Here is a 25,597-nt window from a genome sequence, read left to right on the forward strand (position 1 = left end):
TCAGCCATGCAGCGTTATGTGCTCTGGATGGCACAGGCTGGCATCAGCTGTGATTCATTCAGTGGAGCATGAAATCAATAGAATGGGTAGAATGCAAAATTATATTTATTTATTTATTAAGTGAAAAGGAATAGAATGGATGAGATGGAACAGAACAGAACAGAATAAAACCATGGAAGGGCTCTGCATAGTAAGGAATTCCCACTCAGTTACACCTTGATGGGGGTGGGAAGTGCACCGAGCAATGATCGGAAATGTTTTTCTTCCTTGGAGTTTTGTTCAAAAACGTTTGGAAGTCCCTGCTTAGCTTTTCTTGCAAGAACAACTGAGCCTGTGGAGGTGTGGTTAGGGCTGAGAGGCACACTGATTTGAGAGGAAGATGCCCCAGCCACAGGAGCGAAGGACAGCAGCTCACGGGGAGCTCTGGGGAGCTGGCCTCAGAACTCCATCCTATCCAATGGGTCCTGCATATGATTGGCAGGAGGGTGGGAGAAGGAGAGGAGGCAGGCGGAGTCCCCAGTTCCTGTCAGGCTCTGTAGACGGTGCCACTTACTGTTACCAAAACTAAGCATGGTCAGGAGCCAGCCTTCATTCATTGAGGACATCCTTGTCAAGCTCATTACTCTCATTGTGCCAATGGGGCGTCCCAAGGAGCTGCATGGGTGGTGGGCGTCACTGTCTACATCTTACGTGCCTGGCCTTGGATGGGGCTTAAGGGCAACCAGTTCTGCAGTGTGCCCTGCTACTCACACAGGGGGCCCGGAGCCACTCATTCAACTCCCCGATCTCAGAACCTCATCTGCACATGAGGGACGTGGGATTGTCTCTGGGGACTGCAGCTCTGACCTTCTAAGATGCCAAGGCAGACAGGAACACCACTTTGGTGACTAGCTTTTGAACAGAGACAACTGCACAAGACCCATGCTTGACAGTGTGTCAGCCACGTCACGTAAAGCAATTCACAAATGCTACTTCCAGGAAAACAGCAGGCCAAGTGGTTTGACTTAATTAGCTATAAATTAAGGAAAACCATAACTTGAATATATACAAATACCCTCACAAGAGGAGAGTGAATCTATGAAAGCAAAGAATTGTATTTCTTTCTAATATAATTTCTCAATACATGTACCAAGTGCTCTGAATCTCCAAGGCAATGTCTATGCTTCAAACCTTACCTGTGGCCTCACTTCTCAGATTCAGAGGGACATTGACATACTATTACATTATGGTTATCTTCAAGAAAATGGAGGCGGCTACAGACACCCCTTGTTGCAAGGTCACTGCAGGTCAGGCTCTGAACAAGGCACCCCACATGCACTTTCTCATTTATTCCCCCAAAACACTCCAGCAAGCCTTGACTTCTGTCTCTAATTTATGGGCGAAGAAACTACAGCACAGGCTAAATCTGCCAAACACTAAATTTACAAAGCTAACAAGTGGTGGCGCATGGATTTGATCTGACAAGCTGACTCCAGAGCCCAGCTCCCAGCCCTTGTACTGAAGGTGGCCTCTGGCTGGGAGAGGTAGAGAGGACAGGCCTGTGGCCACTCCTTCACCCCAGACTCGGCAGATTGGGGGTGTAGAGGCTGGCAGCCCAAGCGCCCCGAGAACAGGCACTTGCTAATATTTTCAATGCATGCCCCACCTGCCAGGCAGGACTGGAGGCAGCCCTGGTGTATAAATTCATGTTACTGTGATTCCAATGTCATCTTACTCTCAACCACCCCAAACCAAACCCCACAGAATCTCCTGCAAAGACACTGGAGCACCTGGCAGGGCGACTTGGGGAAACTGTCTCCAATTCTCAGACACCCCTGTAATAAGTGAAGATCAGCCCTCCTATCTTCAGCAGGTGGCTATTATTTGTTCTAGAGGGCACTGGTTTAGCTGAAGTCTTATGGCAGAAAAGGGTGGCTGAGAAATGGGGAAACAAAGAGAAGAGAGTCACTACAATGAATCACATGTTCTTTCTTTCTTTCTTTCTTTTTTTTTTTTCTGAGATGGCATCTCGCTCTTTTGACCAGGCTGGGGTGCATGGCGCAATCTCCGTGCACTGCAACCTCCAGCTCCTGGGTTCAAGCAATTCTCCTGTCTCAGCCTCCTAAGTAGCTGGGACTACAGGCACACGTCACCATACCTAGTTAATTTTTTTTGTATTTTTAGTACAGACAGGGTTTTGCCATATTGGTCAGGCTGGTCTTGAATTCCTGACCTCAAGTGATCCACCAGCCTCGGACACTCAAAGTGCTGGGATTATAGGCATGAGCCACCGCACCCAGCCATAAATCACATATATTTCTAACAGTTACTTAGCATCACTGAGACTCTGTTTTTTTCATCGATAACATGGAGACACTAGTGACATTTTAGATGAAATGACTCTTTGTGGCAGGGGGCTGTCTCCTGCATGAAAAGATGTTTACCAGCATCCCTGGTTTCTACCCACTCAATGCCAGCAGCCCTCTCCCCCCAAGTTGTGACAACAACAATGTGTCTGGACATTGTCCATTTTCCTCTAGGGAAAACAACTGTCCTTGATTGAGAGCTACCAAAAGAGACAGAAGACACTGCCTGGCAAGCCAGCAAGGACTCAGTTAACTTGGTCCTCCTGTTCCTGTTCTAGACTTAAAAGTTTCACACTGGAGGGTCCTATACTGCACAGACTTTCTTCCAAGTCCCAGTAGCACAGGAGGTTAAAACTCAGCATGAGAGCACCGGGAGGAGGACAGTAAGAAAGTGTGTTTCCTCCATTTTGCTTCATGGGGAGAGATGTTTCATGCAAAAAATAGAGAGGGCACTTGGCTTCAGTCCTCGTAACGTGAAGTGCCTCCTCCGGCATTAAGTGCCAGTGGAATACGGCATCAGTACCAGCCAGGCACTCCTGACGAGGTGTGCATGGTCTCTGAGAATTCTTAAACAGATTTTGCCCTTTTCAAACTTTCCTCTAAAGCGAGCTTCCCTAAATAAGAGTCCTGCTGAAAGCTCTTCATCACTGCCACTCTTTTGAGAGCAGGTTGATTTTTCATCTTTGAATTAAAAATTTAGAAGAGGCAGTCTGAATAAAACCACACAGTTTAAGATATCTAGGCTATGTGCAATACGTTGGTTATAAACAACCAGGTAAAACTCTGGAAATTATTTTAGTTATTAAGCAAAGAGCAAAAGCACACATGCCACAGAATAACTGTTACAGAAAGTATCTGAAGTAATTTATGAACACGCCTTAAGAACGAACAGACCTCCAACAGGTCACATTTGGGTGTAGGTCAGTTTCCAGCCCAAGGTGCGGTAGGCTCTCATACACCATCTGCCACCATATTTAGGCCCAAAAGTTGCTGAGAGAGAACTGTCAATGTCCCTGTCCACTCTAAAAGCAACCCCTGGAGAGAAAACTAAAATGAGTGACATAGCAACATAGCCCCAGTAGGGTCCTTTTCGGGCTGCTGGGTCCAGAGCATTATTACTGGATCTAAGTCAGTATCTGTCTTGAAATCCTGATGCATCGCGACGGCGAACACAGCCCCAAAGAAATGTCCCATGTGTTTCTCTGGGTAGCTTCCCAGAAACGCACTCGGGTACAGCCCAAGTTAGCCTACCTAGGAAGCGACCTATAGTCCTGGTGCCTGCCAACCGGGGACTCTGGGCTGTGAAATGTCTCAGGTTAGGCCAGTTTTCTTGGAGATGAAGAAGGATCAAAGAGCAATATCATTAAGTGTATGAGCCGGAATAAAATACAGGTATGAAGAACTCTAGAGAAATTTTCATTTCAGAATGTTTTCACTACACTGACTTCGAATTCCTATTTTTTTTTACCCCAAACCTATAGGTATATATAATTCGCAGAGACCATGCATATCTTATTGTGAGCACCTGGCTGGTGTTAACGTCACATCCCACTGGTACTTAACGCCAGAGTAGGCATTTCATGTTATGAGGACCGAAGCCAAGTGCCCTCTCTATTCTATGCATGAAAAATCTCTTGGTGCAAAGCAAAACATAGAGTCAGTACACACACACACACACACACACACAGGTTTTGGTCCTTAGCTAGTTGTGCTATGACAGTGTTTCTGTCAACAACTGCTATATACTGTTTCAAAGGGAAAAAAAACCCCAAAGTGTGCCTAAAATCAAGCCACTGGATATTCTAAGCCTCAACAGTAAGCCAATCAATTTTAAAAATGAATTAAATGAGAAGTCACAACATCAACTAAAATCCAGATTTCAAAGAAAGAAAAAAAATATGGTAAGAAGCAATAATCTAAGAGCTTCTCAAGCCCCAAATGCTTTATAACCATGATTTCAACCTGCAGAAAGAATTTTTAACTATGCACCCTTAATTGGGAAGCAGAGGTGCTTCTCTGGATGGAGGCAGAACAGGAAGGAAAACACGCAGTCTTCCTGACTCAGCCATCCACAGGCTGCCACTGGTGCTATGGTCCTGGGGGCAGGTCCCCTGCACGTGGCCACAAACTCTTGCTCTTTCCCATTCCAAGGCAAGTGGTGCATTTTTTCTGATCCAAGACCTCAGCTCAGTGCAGCCAAGCACCAAAATTCCATCATGACAATGAAACCAAAGAGCAAAGGTCCTGCAAACAGCCTGCCCTGCAAATCTGCCTTCTGAGCACGAACACGGCTTACCCTTAAGGAACTGGCATCTTCAAGGCGGAATCCCTTTCTAGGGCTCAAGGTCTTTTCCTGTCCTGACTAGAAGCCAAATTAATTTTGGCAGGAATATCGGGGAGCTTGCCATCCTGGACTCTGAAACATCTGGTAGATACTACTTATGAGTGAGGAAATATTTAAAAGGGGAGAAATTGTTAAGTTACAAAAATAAGCACAGAAGATTTTCCTCATGAAAGGAGCTGCAAGTGATATGAGCGTGTCCGTACACATCACGTACGTCAGGCTGGTGAAAACGTAATGTGCTGCGCCAATGGACTGAGGAAAACACCTCCTGGTTGAAAGAAGGATGAATCACGGGGAGAAGAGGAGAGGCCACAGAGAAATGAGCCTCGGTGATCGTCAAAATGTGGTCAAGGCGCTAAAATCCTCCACCCTTTGCAGACTGCAAGCATCATCCTGATCTGTTCTGGGACAGTCTCCATATGCCATGCTTTTTCTTTCTTTCTTCTTTTTTTTTTTTTTTTTAAATGAGTAACACATAGACACTGGAAATAAATAGCAACATGATATCACAAACCTCAAATAGGGGTGAAACTTTGAAGTCTGAAAGGACAAGTCTAAGATTAACTGATTGCAGATAGAACAAAACCAAACAATAGTTTTTGACTGACAATCTCTAATGTTCAAACGGTCAATGACTAGACATGACTAAATGGGGCAGGTCAGTGAAATCCCCTTCATTTGATGAGCTAGTCTTTCAAACAGGTCCGATGACAACCAGCCTGTATTACAACCAACAAGCTAACTGGTAACATCTTATGCATTTCCTAACTGAAATAATAATCTCTTCTGTTTTCTATCGGTAGAATTTTGATTTCTCAACTGATTCCTTCCCTATGATCTCCTCTTGATCAATATCTCCTACATAAAGCTCTACATCATGGCCAGGTGCGGTGGCTGATGCCTGTAATCCCAGCACTTTGGGAGGACAAGGTGGGTGGATCGCTTGAGCCCAGGAGTTCGAGACCAGCCTGGGCAATATGGCGAAACCTCATCTCTCCAAAAAAATAAACCCACAAAAAATTAGCTAGGTGCAGTGGTATGTGGCTGTAGTCCCAGCTACCCAGAAAGCTCAGCTGGGAGGATTGCTTGAATTCAGTAGGTAAGGCAGCAGTGAGCCATGATCGTGCCACTGTACTCAAGCCTGGGCAACAGAGTGAAACCCTGTCTCAGGAAAAAAAAAAAAAGAAAAAACTACATTGTAAATTGCCAGTTTCCCCTGATAAATGGCAAGGATCATTTTCCCCATCCAGTGAGAACCCGACAACCATCTTATTTGCCTTTTTGTTTTGTCTTGCGGTCAGCTCTGAGTGTTTTGACTTCTAGAAAGCATCGTTTTCTCTACGATTTTACATATTCTGTATTTATGTTCTAAGAACGTTTATTTACAAGACATACCAAGTCCTCTATGAAAGTGTGTGGGCTACAAACCTCTAATCATTATTTCCAGTAGGTCCCAGCCTACCCTGGAGGAGAACAGGAAGTGTAAAATGCAAAACCTACGCCAACAGAGGAACACCTGAAAGCAACGGATCATCACAGTTGCAAACTACACTCGCTCTGAGGACATGCAAGTGCTGGTTTCACTGCTTTCTTATCCTGCGAGCAGAGGGGACAGCAGGTACGGAGGACTAGGGAAGAGGTGAACCGAGTAGCTGAATTTCTAAAAATTCTGTTACAAGTCTGAGTAGTTGACAACTGTGGATAAGGTTTTGTTACATGCTATGCAGGCAATATGAACAAGAAAGTCCAATTCCAAAAACAGGAAAAATTACAGTCAGTACTGTGCTCTCTCCCACCCACTGCATGTTGTAGAAATGCCTTTCTCAAACAAAAGGAAAGCAGTTAATAAGAAATGGTTTCTTCGGCCAGGCATTGTGGCTCATGCCTGTAATCCCAGCACTTTAGGAGGCTGAGGCAGGAGAATCGGTCGAACCCGGGAGGCAGAGGTTGCAGTGAGCTGAGATCACGCCATTGCATTCCAGCCTGGGCGACAGAGTGAGACTCCATCCCCTGCCCCCACAAAAAAAAAAAAAAAGAAAGAAATGGTTTCTCCAAGTTGAAAAAGGGATTTGGTTTACCTGACAGATTCACTTCCTACTAGGTCACGCCTATCACTTAAAATTCTAGCAGGGGTTATTAGTACATAAACTCAAGCACCCCACTGCAACCCTACATCAAACCCTAGGACTAGAAGAGACACCAAAATTCAAGCAAGTGGTCACATTCTCATTACCAACCAAGGAGAACTCTATGCTAGCCACACTATGACTGCTGGCCATCAGACTATGCTGCACACACAGAGTGAATCTCAGAAAGTCAGCTAATAAGAGTGTTCCAGGATGGATACCAGCACGTAGGTGCCAACAGGGAAAGGTCTGTGCTTCCAGCAGAACGGATACCAGCACGTAGGTGCCAACAGGGAAAGGTCTGTGCTTCCAGCAGAACCCGAGAGCTTCAAAGAAAACTTCGCAGCTGCTCCCCTCTGGGAAGATTATAAAGCACTTCTGGGTGCTAGCACACAAGCACGCTTCTACTCTTTCTGCGCTGTGCTTATCTTAAATGTCATCTTGCCATCTGGCACTCTCATATCCTAGAGCAGAGCTATAATGTCAGGCCATTGCCAATCAGTTCCTATCTTGAACATAACAACCAAGTGAACACCGTCCTTTGGGAGATTCATTAAATCCTCTAACTTTGATTCCTGATTTTACAAGTTGTATCACAAGAACAAATAGACATTGCCTTTAATTACATTTTACAAGCCCCACGTATCGAGGAAAGGTATGTTCACAGAGACAAAGATAAACAAGCACACAAATATATAAGAGACCGCAGAGGCTGATTTTGTCAATTTCTAAGCCGTAGGTGGTAAAACCACATGTCCTACTGTGCTATTGAAACTGAAATACAGACTCCAGAAGCTTCAGGAACCACTGCTCATCCAGCCGAGGCAAGGAAGTCTCTGGTACTCGTTAAGAGGTGGAGGGAGCAGGGAAGTCTGGCAACATATAAAATATTAATCTATGAAGTAAGAGGCAATATATATACATATATATGGCAAGTAGATAAAGACACAGAATATGGTATCTGTAATTTCCATAAGGAGATCACTTTATGACAATACTAGGGGATGTTATTTTTCTAGACTGCACAGAAAGATTTGCTCGTGTGAAGCACATTAATAAATGGTGCATACACTTCTAAAGGTGCAGAAAGATAAGTAGCAATGTAATGACTTCCATGCTCAAAATTCACTCATGTAAGCAGTAAGCCTTGTGGAAAAGCTGTGCCATGTTTTAAGGACACTAGAATAAAAACAAAACGACTCATAACATTCTCTTGGGAAATAGGAGACCTACTTAAGACCATGAGGCAGGGTAGCTGGGCGGCTCAGGCATGGCTCTGGGGTGGATGCTCTGGATTTAAATTTTGGCACTAACCCTGCCCAGCTCTGTGCCTTTTGGCAAGTGACTCAACTTCCATGCCTCAATTTTCGCATGTGTAAAGTGGGCATAAACACAGCGGCTGTCCCAGAGAGCTGCTGAGGGTATTAAGGATGTGATGGCAGGTGATGTCCCCACAGCAGTGCCTGGCGCTGGGAGGCATGCCCAGTGTTAGCTCATCCTCAGCTCCAGAATGTGAACGTGCAAACGCCTCACAAAGAATGGCTGCCTACAGGGAAGGTGATACAAACCTTCATTTTGAAGCTGGCACTGAAGCAAAGGTGTCAACGAATACCTAAGGCCCTGGGTGAGCACTGCTCCAACTGCTTTTATTCATGGTGTTCCTACTCCAAGGGTCTCCCGCTTAGGTAGGCAGCATCAAAATCTACTTATTTTATGATTTTTTTTTTTTAAATAATTGAGAGTCTGTTTTCAGCTGGAAATCAGGCCGCATCATTCTCTCTTCCTGCTTCACTGTCTTCCTCCTACAGCCAACCCTGCACTACATGAGGAGGGTCGCTGCGCTGGCCACGATGCAAAGCCACACAGTCATTAAGTAAGTGGTGTGGAGCTCAACCCTGGGAGTGTGATGGTTCTGGTTTGTTTCTCCAGAGACCCTGTCCAGCTGTCTCCAGACAGTTTCAAGTATCTGACCACATGGAGGCAATAACCTTCTTCAAACGCCCACCTGATCCAGCTTCCAAACATTCATGTTGTTTATTTCACATAAGGGGCAGATGGGGGCAGAAGGATGCGGGGGGGGAAAAAAAGTTACAGTTATCAGTGACCAACTCTGATCGGGACCTAAAATGCCTCCACGGTGGCTGACTCTTGTGCTGTGTGGGCTTGGGAATCAACTTGGATAGGAATATCGATTTGTTTGAGCTTCTAAGAGTCAGAATCTCTATAAATGAAAGTGCATTTACTTGAAACCAACACCTGAACGCACAGGTACACACACCCACACCCACATGCACACACACACAGATGAGCACAGGTTCACACACATGCACACACACACTCACATGCACACACCTGCAAGCACACACACAGATGAGCACGGGTACACACATGCACACACACATTCACACACATGCAAGCACACACAGAGATGAGCACGGGTACACACACATGCACACACACATGCAAGCACAAAGATGAGCACGGGTACACACACATGCACACACACATACATGCACACACATGCAAGCACACACACAGATGAGCACAGGTACACACACATGCACACACACATACTCACATGCACACACATGCAAGCACACACACAGATGAGCACGGGTACACACATGCACACACACATTCACACACATGCAAGCACACACACAGACAAGCACGGGTACACACACATGCACACACACACATGCAAGCACAAAGATGAGCATGGGTACACACACATGCACACACACATACTCACATGCACACACATGCAAGCACACACACAGATGAGCACAGGTACACTCACATGCACACACATGCAAGCACACACACAGATGAGCACAGGCACACATTTCTCAGCAGGAAACTCCCATGGAGGAAACACTGTCTACTCAATGACTTGGCCTCACAGTGCTAGAATTCTTGATTACATAGTTCCGGATAACATTTTATATAAAACAGAAAATAAAGTGTAGGGATTTTACATTCAGGCTGCTTCCCTTATCAAGACGTCTTTCCAGCTGCAGCCTGTGTACACGATGGACAGGAGAACAAGGTGGACTTTACTACCACCAAGATGAACTGCATCCTCAGAATTCTCATCGAATCAACCGCTGAGAGGACACTAAGCCCTGGTGGCTTCTCCCTACAGAGTTTCCCTGTCCTCAAAACAATAGACTCTCTTCCCTGTTTCTAACATGCAAAGGCTTTGGTCCAAAATGCCATTGCACCAACCTGCTGCTGCAGGGCAGGTTCCTCTGTCAGGCGCCGTGCCCTGCAGATGGGCACCAGTGATTAAGGACACTGGCCGGGGAAGGTTGCCCCTGGTTTGCAGCGAATTATTCATGATTCCAAGGAGCGTGGATCAAGCCACCTGCTCACCCCAGAAACAACAGAATATCCCAGGAGAAGCTGGACAGGGTCTCTGGAGAGGCAAACCAGAACCACTGCACTCCCAGGGTTGAGCTCCACACCACTTACTTAATGACGGTGTGGCTTTGCAGTGTGGCCAGCGTGGCAGCCACCCTCATGTAGTGCACTGTTGGCTGTAGGAGGAAGACAGTGAAGCAGGAAGAGAGAATGATGCGGCCATGATATTTCGACTGAAAACAGGCTCTCAATTATTTTTTTTTTAAATCATAAAATAAGCAAATTTTGATGATGACTTCCTAAGCAGGAGACCCTCAGAGTAGGAGCACCATGAATGCAGCTTCAGGGAGCGGATCGCATCTGATCTTTGTTGGAGCAGTGCTCACCCAGGGCCATGGAATCCACAGCCTGAGAGCAAGGACGTGGCACTATGCTGGGAAACCCAGAGAAGGTCGGGTCCACATGTAGAAGAGTCAGGAGGCAGAGAACCGGCATCCACATGGGCCCCGACCCGCCTGCCTCAGCCTCCCAAAGTACTGGGATTACAGGCATGCACCACTGTGCCTGGCCCAAGTCCATCATTTTCTAGATGAGGACTCAGAAGCTGAGAGATGGCCACAGGAATAATTTAAAGACACCCAGGAGGTGGAAGGGTAAGGAGAAGAAGAGGCCAGGACCCCCACTCTGCTCCCCGGGCCAGGCCTAAGGGTACTGCCATGCCAGGCTCTCCAGGGCTTCCTCACCTTCTATTCTCCAATGCTGTCTTTGATGTGTGGAAAGAGACCTTTACCTCAGTAACATCTGATGCGGGTAGACAACACTCCCTCCCTGGTGCTCAACACTCAGGGAGGTCTGCAGGAATCTTGCAGTGGCGGCACATAAGGCCAAGCTGTCCCCGCTGCCCTAGAAAGCAGCAAAACCCAGGGAGGTCAAAGGAGAGGTTGTGCTGCTCTGGATTTGTCCAAGGGAAGGACCACAGGCAAAGCCATCAAAGAAAATGCAAATTCACATCCTAGGGAATTACACTATGCACCTACGAGCATGGCTAAAATAAAAAACAGTGTCAACAGCAAACGCTGGATGCAGACACACCGAATCACTCACACTGCTGGTGGGAATGTAAAATGGTACAAACACAGATTGGCAGCTTCTTATGAAATGAAATGTGCAATTACCCGACAACCCAGCATTTGTCCAGCAAGGCATTTATGCCGCTGAAATGAAGACTTATGTTCACCCAGAAATTGATGCATGAAGGCTGGTGGCAGCTTCACTCATAAGAGCCACAAACTGGGGATAGCCCAGACGTCCTTCAACAGGAAAACGGTGTATCACGCTTGGTCCAGGCATACCACGGAATACTACCCAGCAATAAAAAGGAATAAGCTATTGATACAAGCGAGAACCTAAATGGATCTCCAGTGAATTAAGCAAAGTGCAAACAGCCAGTGCTGAAAGGTTACACACTGTATGATTGCATTTATGTAACATTTTTGAAATGAAGCAATTATACAAATGAAGAACAAATGAGTAGTTGTGAGAGCTTAGGGACAGTGGAGTGGTGGAGAGGAGAGGTGTATGTGACTATAATTGGACAACCAGAGGAACATTTGTGGTGACGGAAATGCTCAGTAGCTTCACTGCGGTGGAGTCCACAGCATATGCATGTGATGAAATGGTATACAACTCCATACAAACACTAACGAATACAAATTAAACTGAGGGAATCTGAGTAAGATCAGTGAATGGCATCATCGACGCCCTTACAGACAAGATCTCTATGACTTCCTACAACCTCACATGAACCCACAATGATCTCCATACAAACTGTGATGAGAAAGAAAGAGATGAATAGAAAGTTCTTTTTAAAAATCCCATGTGATTGAGAATTCTACAGTCATTGCTAGTGCTTACAGAAATGATAAAACCCAATGTGCTAGAAAATTAACAAACAGCTCTCACTGGAGATGATAAGCAAGGCAGCAGCTCACCATTTAATAAGTATGAAGAAAATGCTCAAGAGTAAAAAACACTGAAATATGTGAAATGTCAACACCTTCTGAAAGCCTCGCCTGGAGCCAACAGTGGGTATGGCCCATGAAAACATGGTTAACACTAGAGGGCAAAGTGATGCCAAGCAGAACCCCTCTGCCCATGACGACAGCTACGGGAGGCTCAGGTTGTTTTTCTCTAGGGGACGGAGCCCAAATTCTCAGAGCCAGTGCCCCGTGTTGTCCTAAGGAAGTCACCACAAACTCTGAGTCCATTTCTCCCTAGAGCTGTGAGCATCACAGAATTAGGAACATGTTTGCAGAACATGTTATGGAAGCCAGCTTGGTCTCCAGGCAACACCACTGTTCCCAGCAGACATGAATTGGGTGCCGCAGAAAAGCTGAGGGCCGCTCGCCCTGCACTTACTTATTTTGCACCATGTTCATGATCACCCAGTCGAAAGGGTAGACATTCTTCCCAATGAGGTTCTTAAACATGATGAATGTTTCCATTAGGAAATCCTGAAATAAAAAACAAAACAAAACACTGAAATGGCCCACCAAGAAAAAGGTTAAAATGACATTCCCCCATCAATAACTGAATTCTAAAAGACCCCACTTTTAAAGGCCAAATTAGAACATCCTGAAAAGTAATGAAGATCTATTTCACAGGGGCTGTGGATTAGTCTTATCTTTCTGTTTACCCATGCACCTCCTGTCTGAGATGGCTTTTTCAAGAATATATTCTGAAATAGTCCCTGGGCATGTCTCTTTAATAGTTAAAGAGTAAATCCCCAAAGGTTAGGAATAGGCATTCAAACCCTTTCTGCTTCAAGGAAAACATGATTTTTACAAACGAGGCTTGCAGGTTACAGCTTTTTTTAATGCTTGCTCTAAATCTATTTTTCATGATGAACAGGACGCATCAGGTTGAATATGGGATACTATTGTCTGTTCCTTTCTCTTGTGGAATTTCAAAATGAAAGGCTCCCTCACTTGCACAGATTTGGCACACAGTGAACCATGTGAGTGTGTGACTGTGTTGCCAAAGTCTCCCAGACGGCGGCTACATCCCCAAAAGCTACCGAGTGATGCTTCTGGTGTCTCAGATGATGCTCTGTACTTCGCAGGCAACTGAAAAGAAGCAGGGGTCAGGACACAGCCAGCTGCTCTACCCTGCTTTTCCCTACCGGTAAGAATGTGTCTGACATCAGGAAGGGGTAGCCTGTTTCTAGGGGTTCCACTATGTGTCTACCAGAATTAGGAGATTTCCTACTTTCAAGAGTCTGACGCATGCTCTGAGCTAATCTGAACAAAACAAGTGGTTATCCCTAAAAGCACACATCCCTGGTAGCCCCAGGCTCACTCAACACCCACGGTGGGAAGGGAAAAGGCAACAGAGAACTGACTTAGAAAAATGAGGCCATGGTCAGGGACTGCCAAATGAGTGGATATTTCTCATTTATTTAATCTCCTGGATCATAATTAGGTGCAATGGCTGTGAAGGCCAAGGTGGTGAACAGAATTTAAGCAGCCAAGAAAGCAACTCCCAGTATGAAGTTCTAAATAAGCAGCTCCTGCAAGAGGCACAAGTTAAATGCGATGACAATAACAAGCTGATGTTCAATGTTAAGATACTTTCCCTCCAGCTTTAATGGCAATGGCAGGTCTGGCAGGTGAAGTCCGTGGTGTGAGGAGTTTGGTGTGCCCCCACCATAAATAAAACGAGTGATCCTGATCACTCTATTAGAGCAGATGCTTCCAGTCTAGGAGACATTCGTGACCTGGACAAAATTAAGTTGGAAAAGTCTGTCCAGACATTCTCCAAACTATGCATGTGGGCACTGCCTCCACCAGATCTCCAGAGCATGAGCATCCCATTCCTCCTGCCCGACACAGCAAATGGCTTCTTTTTCCCAGTTTGATTATTGAAACTCATATTTCACTACTGAGTTTCCCCACTTTGTCAAGAGTTTCCCATTTTAATGACCAGGCTGCATATTTCGTAGGCTGGGTACTGTAATTCAGTCACATCTCTATTTGCATGAAATTGCTAGCTTTCTTGATGATCACTTCTCAAAGCCTAATAATTGAGATACAGGCTTTCATTTTTATTATTCTGGAAGAGAAGCATATTTTCCCAATTCTCTTTCTTTTCTGAGACACAGTCCCATACTTCATTAGTATGGCTCAGCTGTTAAATTTTGGTACTTTGCTGATCAAATAAAATGCTACATCTAGTGGGAGATGAGGTTCTGCAAGGCTTCCTTGTCTTCTGCATAATTCACTAGCCATGGCAGTGGCCCCTAACAACTGTGTTTGCCTTGAGCAGCAGATGAGGCTTTCCAGACTGTTCCACTAGGGTCTCCAAATCAACAGGGGATATTTTATGAACATTTCATCATTCAATGCTAATTTATTCCTGTTGCATCTTTTAGTTTTAGTTTCTATTTACTTATTTATTTATTTCCCTCTCTCGCCCAGGCTGGAGTACAGTGGTGCAATCTTAGTTCACTGCGGCTTCAACCTCCTAGACCCAAGTGACCCTCCCACTTCAGTATTCTGGGTAGCCTGGGACCACAGGTGTGCAACACTATGCCTGGCTAGTTTTTTATTTTTAGTAGAGATGGCATCTTGCTATATTACCCAGGCTGGTCTTGAACTCCTGGGCTCATGGAATCCTCCTGCCTCGGCCTCCCAAAGTGTTCGGATTACAGGTGTGAGCCACTGTGCCCAACAGCATGTTTTCATTTGACTCTTCACGGGATGTCTTATACAATAAGCAGGCTGCTCTAACAATGGCCATCCATCTATTTCAGAGGCAAAATCATGTCACAACTCCATCTGCACCTTTCCATCCCTGTCTCCACCCACTTGAATAAACAGCCATCCTCTCACACCTGGACTGCAACAGGGGACTCCATACCCATCTGCCTAGGTCTGTCCTTGTCCTCTGTTGTCCCCACGCTTCACCCAGAGTGATCTTTTCAAATGATAAATCTGATCAAGGAACCAGCACTTTCCAAACATCACAATGAACCCATCTCCTCAATGGCTTCCCAATACTCTTAGGCTAAAGACAGAGCACCTTGACTCTTAGACTTAGGAAATTTCCATTCTGCTCAGCCAAAGAAGTAACCATCAAGGACAAAGACCAACCGTAGATTTTTTTTTTTTTTTTTGAGACGGAGTTTCACTCTTGTTACCCAGGCTGGAGTGCAATGGCGTGATCTCGGCTCACCGCAACCTCCGCCTCCTGGGTTCAAGCAATTCTCCCGCCTCAGCCTCCTGAGTAGCTGGGACCACAGGCACGCGCCACCATGCCCAGCTAATTTTTTGTAGTTTTAGTAGAGACGGGGTTTCACCATGTTGACCAGGATGGTCTCGATCTCTTGACCTCATGATCCACCCGCCTCGGCCTCCCAAAGTGCTGGGATTACAGGCTTGAGCCACCGCGCCTGGCCCCAACCGTAGATTTTCAACCCATCTGATGAAAGACCGATAGGGAAAAAGGACATGTCCAAATTTTTGTGGATTCAAAGTTTCATCCAAAGATTATTTGATAATTGCAAAGGCAGGAAGAAGTACATATTTTCACATGGAGAGATCTGGAATTTACCAGCTTTTAAACCAGCAGTCAAATTTAGCAACGCCAGTAGTGGGTCAGCATGACACGCCCAGCCTCCTAAAGTAACACAACAGAACGCTTTCAATACAAACACTGAAACACTCTTGCCAAGGAGTTGAGCTTGACTCTCAGAACAAGCTCTGGTTTGCAGAACATACAGGGGGATAGAGAAAGCAGTCGAAAGGTATATTACAAGGCAGCACTAAAAAAAAATCCAGAATGGGAGATAGTCTATAAACGCTAGTGGATTGGTCCCTTCAAAAAAATTAATAAGCAATGCTACGAAAAGAAAACAATGTGATAATGATGGATTTATTTTAGAAAAAGAAAGATTAAACAGACACAATCACCAAATGTAACGGGTGAAAAGGACATAAAGGTTTGGGAAGAATGGAGGAAATCTGAATATAAAAGGCACGAGGGGTGGTTGTTACATTCTCATGGAGCAATAAGATCACTGCAGGATGTCTTTACTCCCCAGAGTATGTTTGCAGAACAACATAGGGAAGAAGCATCCGCCTGTCTCTCACTGACTGAAAGGGGTTGGCTGGATAGAGGCACGTGGAGACACGTGACGGGAGCAAACATGCCAACATCCTTGCAATTGATGAATTCAGGTGGTAGTAATCATGGTTTCCATTGCACTTTTTTTTTTTTTTTTTTAAGATAGGGCCTCATGCTATCCCCCAGGCTATAGTGCAGTGGCATAATCTTAGCTCACTGCAGCCTCAAACTCCTAGGCTCCAGCGATCCTCCTGCCTCAGCCTCCCACGTGTCTGAGACTATAGGCATGAGCTATCATGCCTGGCTAATTTTTTTATTTTTGGTAGAAATGGGGTCTCACTATGTGGCCCAGGCTGGTCTTGAATTTCTGGGCTCAACAGTCCCTTTCTCCTCGGCCTCCCAAAGTGCTGGGATTACAGGTATGAACCACTGAACCTGGCTCCACTGTATTATTATTTCAGCTTTTCTGGATTTGTAAAATTGTTTTTTGTGATCCACAGGGGAAAGAGAATAAGTAAAGCACCGGTGACATCTGAGTAAGGTCAGATAAGCTCTTTTCCTTGCAGGATCTGAAGCTAACCCCAGGTGGATAGTGTCAGAAATGAATTGAATTGTAGGACATCCAGCTGGTGTTGGGGAATGGATTGCGGTGGGAGAGACCCACACACTTCTGGTCACAGAAATGTGAGAATGTAGGAAAATGTAGTGTGTGTTTTTTAAAGACACACAGTGGGAAACTGTGACAAGTGGCAAGACAACACTCTCCTCTAGAAGTCCCCCAGCCCTCCTCGTTCCCTTCTAGCTGACTTTAGAGACTCTGGGCACATTCTCTGCTTCTGTTACTGAGACGTGGACATGTGGCAGCCAGCAGCCATTTGGGCAGATCAGCATCTCCAATGTGGAAGATTCTACAGATTCTCTGTGGTTCAGATCCTGAAGGGTTGGGATGGCCTCCATCCTGAGAGAACTCTGAGCTGAACATGTCTATTGTTCTTCTCTTGGATCAGGATTTCCACTTGTGCTCTATATGCTCACTGTCAGTGGTGTTGATAGTAAGTGTGATTTTGTATGAAAATAACTCACCCAACCAAAAAGAGCTAAATTTGAGAACCTTGATTGTATTTGTTAGATGGAAGTAATCTCAAGAAAATGATTTTGGCTACTTTCATCCTGATATACTAAATAACTTCCAATGATTTCACACAAAATGATCTTTTACTTAATAGTTGTCAGAATTGAAAAATAGTCATATACTCCTAGGCATAGTTAATACATAGAAACACATTTTACGAAAGTTCTGACAGATTAACAATGGTTATCTCTCCAGTCTAAACTTGTGGTATCCAAACCACAAGCGTCATTTCTTTTCTTTTTCTTTTTCTTGTTTTTTTTTTGAGATGGAATCTCACTCTGTCACCCAAGCTGCAGTACAGTGGTGCAATCTCAGCTCACTGAAACCTCCACCTCCCGGGTTCAAGCAATTCTCCTGCCTCAGCCTCTCTAGTAGCTGGGATGACAGGCGCCCACTACCACACCCAGCTAATTTTTACATTTTTAGTAGATACAGGATTTTGCCATGTTGGCCAGGCTGGTGTCAAACTCCTGACCTCATGTGATCCACCCACCTTGGACTCCCAAAATTCTGGGATTTTAGGTGTGATCCACCATGCCCGGTCAACATCATGTCTTATTGGAAATCAAACTCTCTGCAAATAATAGATTTTCTTAATTGTTGTGTCTATGGAAAAACATCCCCTGGAAAACTGGGACCACAACATCTGATCCTGGGATCTGAGCAAAGACAGGGGGCACACACCTGGAATTCAGCAAGCCACAGTAATTGCTTTACTTTATTTATTTGAGATGGAGTCTGGAGTATTGTTCTGTCGCCCAGGCTGGAGTGCAGTGGCGCAATCTCAGCTCACTGCAGCCTCCGTCTTCAGGGTTCAAGCAATACTCATGCCTCAGACTCCTGAGTAGCTGGGATCACAGGTGTGCACAACCATGCCTGGATAATTTTTGTATTTTAAGAAAGACTGAGTTTCACCATGTTGGCCAGTCTGGTCTCGGACTCCTGACCTCAGGTGACCCATCGCCTCTGCCTTCCAAAGTGCTGGGATTACAGGCATGAGCCATCGCGCCCAGCCCACTACAGTAATTTTTAAATACCATTCAGCATCACCACTTTTCACTTACCTTGAAGATTCCTTACTAATCACAGCACTTAATAGTTCAGGTTAAATGATTTTAAACAGTTTGCATGTGTGGATTTTTATGAAGTGATTTTCCTAAAAAAAAAGGGCAAAGTACTAATTGGAGTCCTAACTTTTCCAGATGGGTAATTCTTCTATTTCTGAAGACTTCAGTATTCAGCCTGGAACATTATCTAAGAAACTGTACCTCTAGCTTTAAGCTACAACTGTTTTTTACACTGGCCAAAGGAGGGTGTAGGGTGTAGTTTAGATTCAGTTATGAGATAAAATGTTACACACGTAAAATTTGATTTTGCTATGTCATGATTTCCAAAGAATCATGGCATATAAACAGGATAGAGGTTACATATCTGAGTATATGCCTACTGTAAACGACTCATTAATATTTGGAGAAAACCCAACACAGACATACAAACATATACATATTATTGTTATCTTACTTTTATTTAAAGGAAGCTGTTAGGACTTTAAGACGTAGATCCATTCTTGTTCTCCTTAGAAACATTAAAGTGCAGCCACATGCTGCATAATCACATTTTGGTCAATGACAGACTGCATATATGTCCGTGGTCCAAAAATTGTAATGGATCATGGACATAATTCTTACCACCTAGTGACATCACAGCCACGGTATTCTAACTGCCTGTAGTATTCGGCGTAGTCACATGCTATACAGTGTGTAGTGTAGGAGCAGTAGGCTAGACCATCTAGCCTCAGTGTATAGCAGGCTCCAGCAACTAGGTTTAAGAAAAAATACGCGCCATGAGGATCGCACAGTGATGATATCAGCTGATGATGCATTTGGCAGAATTAAGCAACACATGACTCTTGTGTGTGTGTGTGTGAATATAAAAATATCCTTTTTAAAAAGATTATTTCCTAATACACAATTTTCTTATTATTGCCACTATAGATATATAAGAAAATTATGTATTATATATATAGTGGCATCAATAAGAAAATTGTCTATTAGAAATACATAATTGCAAATACTATATATATAGTGGCAACAATAAGAAAATTATGTGTTAGAAATAATCCTTTGAAAGCAATCATAAAGATCCTTCTCCTCTCAGTTCTTAGTAAGACACATGTCAAGTGTAACAACCCATGTTCTGGAAACATGTGTGCATGGCTGTATTCTGCAGGTACCTATGGGTACTCTATTACAGCGGTCCCCAACCTTTTTGGCACCAAGAACCAGTTGCATGGAAGACAATTTTTCCATGGACCAAACCTGGTCCATGGGGCAGGTTTCAGGATGAAACTGCTCCGTCTCAGATCATCAGGCATTAGATTCTCATAAGGAGCAGGCAACCTAGATCCCTCTCATGCGCAGTTCACGATATGGTTTGTGCTCTCATTAGAATCTAATGCTGCAGCTGATCTGACAGGAGGCGGATCTCAGGTAGTGATGCTCGCTTGCCCACTACTCAGCTCCTGCTGTGTGGCCCAGGGGTTGGGAACTGTGTTCTACAGAAATATAGATCCTCAGAAATGGAATCTAACAGTTCAAGTCAACACGCAATCATGAAGTCTGCCAATAAGTTTGGTTGCAGCTTTGCAGAGGATATCTGCCATATGGCAATGTAATTTCAGGTCACTAGGGAGGTAGCTCATAAGCAATAAATTCCCCTCTATTATACTTATTCTAATTAAGTTGTATCATAGTTTTACTGAGGATGACTAGAGAATTATTTAGAGAAATGCTGATGAGCTTCCATGATTACAGCTAATTAATAACAGAGTACAACTTAAAGCTGAAAACTCACTCTGGCTTCTGCTATTAAAAAGTCAACCAATAAATGAACAGGAGTTAATGGGAGACTATCCATGGATAACATCTCCAAATTTTCAATTATCCCGAAGGAGAGGAGACTGTCACCAAGAAAGACAAGAGATTTCCTTAGTCGTGGCCCCTGAGTCATTCTCCATTCTGCCCTAGAAGCAAGTCTGCAAGTGCGGACCCTTGTCTTTGTTAGAAACACGGCTTCACTCAGACCTTCCCAGGAGGCTTTTGAAATCAATCAGAGACAAGTTTTCATGCAAAATCCTATTTTAAATGAATATATTGATATCAGGCTTTTGTCTAAAGTGCTGGTCCTAAAACATGTTATGTGAACAGGGTGAAAGGGACACTTACTACTACATCAGTCCTCATTTTCCCAAAAGTCTTGATTAAGTGGGCATAATGGTAATCTTCCATTTGTCGTAAAATAGCTGTCATGCATGCCACGAAGTTTCCCTGTAAACGAATCAAAAGATAGAATTAGATGAGACAGAACAACACTCATGGGAAAGGCCGATATCATCCCAGATTCTGGGACTTAAAACTGTCAGGGAGAAGCAAAGGGATATGGGAAGGGAGCTCTGAGTTCTGCTGCCCCTTGTTCAGGGCTGATCAGCATAAGGTATGGGTCACTTCCAGCCTCAGGAATATTTTTTGTGGTAGAGGGTCCTTAGAATATCAAGTTGCAAGCAGAAAGAAAAGCAAAACCCCTGATAGGGTATGACAATGCTGAGGACATGAGCAAAAAGTCACATGAATAAGAAACACCAGTGCACTGAAACTTGGGGCTGTATTTTCTTCTTTCTAACTATTAATACCTCAAATGTTTCCTGATACAGCGTTGTCCGACTGTAAAAATAAGCTGTAAATATTTCTGCATTACATACAAGAAAATTAAAGACAGGATAGAAATCATAGGCACTTCCGTTTTGTGCTCTCTTGGAAATGTGCTGCTCTTATTATCAGGCAAAATGTGTGTGCAGCCTCTCCTCTTGGGCCACAGCAAAGAAGGGCCTCTAATTTCTCAAAATCAGCTTGTATCCCCCCGTGCCCAATGCAGAGGAAATCACCACAACTCCAAAATGAGTTATGGCCCAATTCTCTTCCCTGAGAAGGAGAGGAGGAATGTGGGCTCGTCAGAATGTCAAGTGGGAGAGATGGGAGTTTCTCAGGCCAGACGGAGCTGGGTGGAAAGGAAAAGGAGGAAAAAAGAAAGCAACACAGAAAATCAAGAAAGGGAAAGGTGAAAAGCCAAAGCTGGAGTCTCTCTGGCTTCTGCAAATGGAGGCAGCCAGTATGTGTGTGGACGTGGGTGTGCACACATCTGCTGGCGTGTCCTGAAGGGCGTCTGATTTGGCGGTGGGTTGTCAGCTAGGTAGTCTTGTTGCCATTAACTACAATTGTTCACTGGTAGGGTTTGTAGCTAACAACACTGTAAAGCCTTCCTTGCTTTTAAATATTTCCCCCTACATTAACGACATTTTAGGGAACATCGGATATATATTTCTTTCCATTAAACCAGTACAAGTTCGGTAAAATTATAGCATGAAACATACTTTGAGACATGTCCCTATTTTTCCCCCATTTAATGAGCTATCAAATTGCATTCTTTTACTAACTCTCCTTTTACCAGCAATGTATCGGAATGCCTAAAAATCTTTGGTATTAATTGGGAATACAGGCTTTGCAGTGAAATGTTAAAGTTCAGTATTTTCTCCAGTCCACTTTATACCTATAGTATACAATATGCTTCCAAATGAGTCCTCCAAGGATACATTACACAAATTGGACAAATACAATAATGATGATATAATATCTTCCATTTGCCCAGAAATAAAAATTATTTGTGAATGATGATAATTGCTGAGATTTAGATTCCAAGTTGGTGTTCAGGGAAACAGCTAAGTAATGTTTGTTTTCCATCGAGGCAACGGTTAGTAAAATGGCAAAATGGTCTATTTATGAACTTTTGAAACACATAAATATTTGGCATACCATTCAGCCCAAGAGAGGCTGCCTTTGTATTTTGTCTACTCCTTATGACAGAGATGCATCCCGTGGATAATGATCGTAATAATATTACACACTGATCAAGCGCTGTGCTAAGGCTGTTAGAACTATGGCTCTTTCGATCGAGACCATCCTGGTCAACATGGTGAAACCCCATCTCTACTAAAACTACAAAAAATTAGCTGGGCATGGTGGCGCGTGCCTGTAATCCCAGCTACTCAGGAGGCTGAGGCAGGAGAATTGCCTGAACCCAGGAGACGGAGGTTGCGGTGAGCCGAGATCGCGCCATTGCACTCCAGCCTGGGCAACAAGAGTGAAACTCTGTCTCAAAAAAAAAAAAAAAAAGAAAGAACTATGGCTCTTTCAACACGCTCACTTTAATAGAATATGGCCTCTTTCAATCACACGAAACATTCTCTTCCTGTCCCACTTTTCAGGCAATGAAACTGAGGCTTAGAGATTTCACCCTCTGAAGGAGTAAATGGCAAAGCTGGGTGTGTAGGCTGCACTATACGGCAGGTACTTACTGGCCAAACTTATTTCTTTACCCCTCATCAGATGCACATTAATTCTTTCTCTAAGGAATCTGAAGCCACTACTGATGACCAACACGAGGCAGAGATTCACTTTCCCCTACTCTAGCAGTTGTCAGAGAAAGTTGGAAGAGGGTGAGGAAGAAGAGCCTTCGGAGTACTCTGCCCACAATGGATCCTGATGCAGTCGCTGTGACCCAGAATCTTCTCTTCCCCATGAGACGAGGAGCTTTTCTTGCTCATGAAGAGGCCTGTATCAGCCTCGGTGAAGCTAGTAGGTGCTGAAATCAATTTTCTGCAGTCAAACCAGTTGCACAATGGAGACTTACACATTAGAATAAGTGAAATCACCAGGTCAGCTATCTATCACCAGAAGTAATGTATCGGTGTGCTTAACTTAAACTATCAGGCTGAAAGTAGAAAGAAAAGCATCACCCTTGAGGGGGTCTCAAAATGCTGAGGCCATAAGCAGAGAGTAACATTAATGAGAAACGCCAGTGCAGCCAGACTCCGGCCAGATGCAGGAACAGGTGATGTGGACATACTGAACTCAGGGAGCAGACTGCCACATAATGCTGAAAAATTCATGCAAGGCAATGCATGCCAGAGCCGTTGTGACACAGAAAATGGAAAACTGAAGAGAACACAGCAATTTCCATAAAGCAAGTCCTGGGAGTACGTAAATGCCCTGTTGGGAAGTCTCCACTGACAAGAATGTCACAGAAAAGACAACCAAATGGCCCCTAGTTAAACCATGATGGGGATTAATTACAGGAGGCCCAGAAAGGCCAGAAGGACGGGCTGTCACAAGTTAGAGGCAGCGCATCACGTGTTCCCTTTTTACTAAACCGAAGGAAATGTTCCAGAAGTCATTTACATTGTTCAGTCCTTCCTTTCTTAGCAAACATAAGTCTTGCTATTTCAGTTCTTTCCTAAGATGAAGCATGAGCTCCATTAGGAAAGAGATGACCTGCATGTTAAAACTCACTGAAACGCCCCTCCCTGTCCTCCCTGCCCTTTGGTAAAGGAGTTCCCATCCTTGCGGTATCAGCATTTTCACTAGGCAAGTACTGTAAATACCATGAAGCCTTATGGTTTCCATGAACACAGCAGAACCCTGCAGCATATCTGTGGGCTTATAAGGGTGGATGAAATGGGTATTCACGGAAGCCCTTTGAAACCAGTCATCTATAAGGAACAAAAATAAGGGAGCTCTGTGAAAATAAAACTATAATTCTGTGGGCTCAGAAGAAAATGACTATTCTGTGCTTTAATTGATTTATTTCGAATGCATTTGGGAGATGACTGCTAAATGAAGCTTCTATTTTTTAAATGGGTAGCCTAGCAGGTAGGCTGGGGCAAGCCACTGTGCAGAACTCATCCCAGGGCCTGACCACAGGGACTCGGCTCCAGCACCGGCAGCTGAGTAAGAAACAGTCAGTAAGTAAAAATAAGACATACTCCTTTTAACTTCAAAGCAATGCAAAATAGGCCACAGAAGTCAGGATATACTCACAGAAAATGTAAAAACCAGGACACTAAATGCCTGATCAACAACAACAACAAAATGTGAACCTCATTAGTAATCAAAGATGAAAATGATACATCATTATTTGCCTGCCAAAATTGCAAAGAAGTGTTTCAATAATGATAATGTGAGCAAGCGTGCAGGGGATGAGGACTCTTATATGCTGTTGGTGGGAACATAAATTGCTATAACCTTTTTAAAAAGTGATTTGGAGACAGGTTTTAAAAGTCTTGAAAATAAATGCCATCTACTCAGTAATTCTGCTTCTAATAATCCACCAAAGGAATCAATTCAAAATAGAAAATTTCATACCCAAAGATGTCCACAGCATTGCTGAAAATTCTAAACATCCATCACAAGAAACTGTGTAAATGATATAATATTTTGCAGGATTGCAAGATAAAATATAGGATGCCTAGCTCCATTTGAATCTCAGATGGACAAAGAAAAATAAATACGTACCTCATGTTGCAATGAAATATTATACGAGACACATGTATACTAAAAAAAATACTGTTGTTTACCTAAAGTTCAAGCGGAACTGGGTGTCCTATATTTTTATTTGCGAAATCAAGCAATCACAACTTGTGTTATGATGAAATATTGTGCAACCATTAAATCATTAAACATTAGCTATGAAAATATGGGCATTTTAACAGCATGAGAAAATAACTGAAGAGGAAAACTGCAGGAATTACGTATACCCATTTGAGCAATATGAAGAATATATAGTAAAAGAAAAACAAGCAAAAAATGACTAGAAAAAACAGATACCAGATAGTAATGAGGGGAAGGAGACTAAGCCCAGATTGTTTTCATAAAGTGAAAATGTTAATATTTTTAAAGGTGGTCCAGAAAGAAAGGGGTCTCATCTGGCAGGAAGGACAAACTCTCCCTGCCTGCCCCTGATCTAGTTCCATTTCTTAGTCCCTGGTCTTCAAAACTCTCTCTCAAAGGGCTCCCCCTGTCGGTGTGGCCTTGGCTACTGCCTGGCACTGCTCCTGGAGGGAGCCCTGGACAGAACTCGCCCCAGCACACCCCCAGCTCTCCTGCAAGTGTCTCAGTGCCCCAGTTTTAAATCTGTTTGGGCCCCCATTTCAATAGGGAGGTTGATAGGCAAAATGGAAAACAGGTAGAACTGACCACAGGGAGAAGGAAAGACAGAACCGAGTATGGGTAGAATGGACAACACATAGAACTGAGGCTGGGGAGATGGAAAGGCA

The 25,597-nt window shown here is 44.1% G+C and overlaps 1 protein-coding gene across 1 annotated transcript in view; it reads right to left on the reverse strand.

Annotated features, from left to right (window-relative positions):
* DOCK1 (dedicator of cytokinesis 1) overlaps positions 1-25,597 on the reverse strand; it is a 541,550-nt gene that overhangs the window by 187,201 nt on the left and 328,752 nt on the right. Inside the window, 2 exon segments of the mRNA XM_017537892.2 lie at positions 12,597-12,691; positions 20,658-20,759. Coding sequence (XP_017393381.1) covers positions 12,597-12,691; positions 20,658-20,759 — 197 coding nt within the window.

This window comes from Cebus imitator, unplaced genomic scaffold, assembly GCF_001604975.1.
Source record: "Cebus imitator isolate Cc_AM_T3 unplaced genomic scaffold, Cebus_imitator-1.0 Scaffold107, whole genome shotgun sequence".
Lineage (NCBI taxonomy): Eukaryota > Metazoa > Chordata > Mammalia > Primates > Cebidae > Cebus > Cebus imitator.